The sequence below is a fragment of the Mandrillus leucophaeus genome, unplaced genomic scaffold (assembly GCF_000951045.1).
Source record: "Mandrillus leucophaeus isolate KB7577 unplaced genomic scaffold, Mleu.le_1.0 Scaffold240, whole genome shotgun sequence".
In the NCBI taxonomy this organism is placed as follows: Eukaryota; Metazoa; Chordata; class Mammalia; order Primates; family Cercopithecidae; genus Mandrillus; species Mandrillus leucophaeus.
Window position 1 is genome coordinate 1,914,310 of NW_012102477.1, and position 2,527 is coordinate 1,916,836.

General features: G+C 50.6%; 1 protein-coding gene across 1 annotated transcript in view; it reads left to right on the forward strand.

The window, feature by feature from the left end:
* The window catches only part of PDPK1 (3-phosphoinositide dependent protein kinase 1), a 52,303-nt gene that overhangs the window by 15,080 nt on the left and 34,696 nt on the right, over window positions 1-2,527 (forward strand). The window contains 2 exon segments of the mRNA XM_011982641.1: window positions 690-834; window positions 1,495-1,592. Coding sequence (XP_011838031.1) covers window positions 690-834; window positions 1,495-1,592 — 243 coding nt within the window.

The following is a 2,527-nucleotide window of genomic DNA, read 5'->3' on the forward strand; positions in this document are numbered from 1 at the left end:
AAAAAAAACCAAAACATAATGTGTCACTTTATCCATGGAAGGAGCCTGCAAGGAAGGGGCGGTGCCACGCATGGATGCCCTGTCTCAGGGCAGGGGCTGCCGCGCTCTCCGCCCCCCGCTCCCCCGGCCCCCAGGATCTTTGTGCATTGAAGCCTGCACGTGAGTTATGTGTGCTTTTTAGTCAGGGTCTGTAGGCCCTGTCTCCAGCGGTCCGCTTTCACTGAAGCCACAGACACCGCCAGGGGCCACAGGGGCAGTCGGGGCTGAGAGGCTCTGTTCCCGTTTCCTTGAGACAGTGTAATGGTGTTCTTGATGAGAAACCCCTCATCAATGCTGGTGCCTCATCTTGGAGCTGGGGCCTGGGGTGCCCGTCAGATCCAGGGACATGACTTTCTTGGGCCACAGGTACTTTCAGTTTGCATTTAATTAAAACCAATTCCGATCAGTCTTTTAAGGCTAGTTTTCAAGAAATGACTTTTACAAAATAAATACATTAGCCAGGCATGGTAGCGCCTACCTATATTCCCAGCCACTTGGGTTGGTTAAGGAGGGAGGATCGCTTGAGCCAGGGAGGTTGAGGCTGTGGTGAGCTCTGACTGTGCCCCTGCACTCCAGCCTGGGCAGCAGAGTAAACCTGTTCCAAAACAAAACAAAAGATTTTTACACTTCCTTAACTGCACAATATTCAGATTTCGGCCTTAGTTATGCCAAAAATGGAGAACTACTTAAATATATTCGCAAAATCGGTTCATTTGATGAGACCTGTACTCGATTTTACACGGCTGAGATTGTGTCTGCTTTAGAGTACTTGCACGGCAAGGGCATCATTCACAGGTAACCTCGGGGGTGGCTGGGTGGGGTTTACAGGATGTCAGTTTAATGATTAGGGCCAGTGACCATTTGGCTCACAGGCCACAGCTGATGCCCAGATGGTCCCCGCCCTTGAGGTCAGCCTGGTTGGAGTGCTCCCTGGATGGGTGTGACTGAGATGCCTGCCGGTGCCACAGCGGGAGCGCCAAGGCAAGGCCACACGTCCATGGAGCCCTGACATGGAGAAGCCGTCCTGCAAATGCCACATCAAATGATTTCGTGTCTTTCCCGGCGAGCTAATGATTCTTTTCACCATCTTGACTGATGCGTTTTATCTTTTTCTGTGGTACCTTCTGTGTGTACTTCTTTCTGGTCTGATTTTCCATGACTTTCTGATAAAGTCATCTCAGAAGTGTGCACAGCTGTCATCTTGTGTGTTAAAAATGATAGATTATACTTCATTAAAAAGCTAATTAGAATGGCATGGAGATGTGAGGCGGTAAATCCCTACTGTGTACAGTCAAAACTTGTTGCTTGTGAGCTTTCGGCCTGTATCCCCTGGTTGTCAGCCTGTAAGGATTGTAAGCATTCATTCGTTCATTTTGTTTTCAGCAAAATTTAGAGTACGTAATAATGTTGCTGTTTCACGTATTTCTTCTCAAATGTGAAAATCTACTTTTACAGGGACCTTAAACCGGAAAACATTTTGTTAAATGAAGATATGCACATCCAGATCACAGATTTTGGAACAGCAAAGGTCTTATCCCCAGAGAGCAAACAAGGTGTGTGAGTTTTATTTCTAGCAGAGCCTGGCTGCGTGCTTAAGGTGGAAAGCGACTTCTGAGGAGTGTGTTGCCTTGTGTCATCTTCATTAACGACAGAGGTGGGGATACCTTGGCTGTCCTCAAACCGATCTTGAACTTTCTCTGGGCAAGACCCTGCCTTGCCAGCAGGTCTTCCTGCGGGGGCCCCAGGCAGTGTGTGCTGGTGTAGAGGGGGAGGGTACTGGTTCTCCTCAGCGTCTGCTCTGGTTCATCCTCCCTACTCGTCTTCTGGACAATGCGGGGAGCCACATTCGTACCCAGTCACCCGTGTGCAGGACTGGGAGCCGTGTGGTGAGCTCCTGGCTCCTCCTGGCTGTATCGCAGGTAGGATCTAGGGGCGCACATCCCTGTACCTCAGTGCCCTCGCTCCGTTACCTGTCCGTCTGTCTCCCTGCTGGCCACGTGCATGTTTGTCATCACGAAGCCCCGGTCCTGTTCCCAAGGGTAGTTTCTAGCCTTGGACCCTGTTGTGGCAGCTCCATCGGAGATGTTGCTGAAAGTCCACTTGGGCCAGAGAAGTGGCCTAGGTTGTCTGAGCCAGCTGGGGCGTCTCGATGCCCTTCAGGTGCTTATTGGGTAGAAGTCATCAACTCTGGAGGTGTAAAGAAAGACAGTTGAAATTCTGTTTTTTTTTTGTTTGTTTGTTTGTTTTTTTTTTTTTGAGACGGAGTCTCGCTCTGTCGCCCAGGCTGGAGTGTACTGGCCGGATCTCAGCTCACCACAAGCTCCGCCTCCCGGGTTCACGCCATTCTCCTGCCTCAGCCTCCCGAGTAGCTGGGATTACAGGCGCCCGCCACGTCGCCCGGCTAGTTTTTTGTATTTTTTAGTAGAGACGGGGTTTCACCATGTTAGCCAGGATGGTCTCGATCTCCTGACCTCGTGATCCGCCCGTC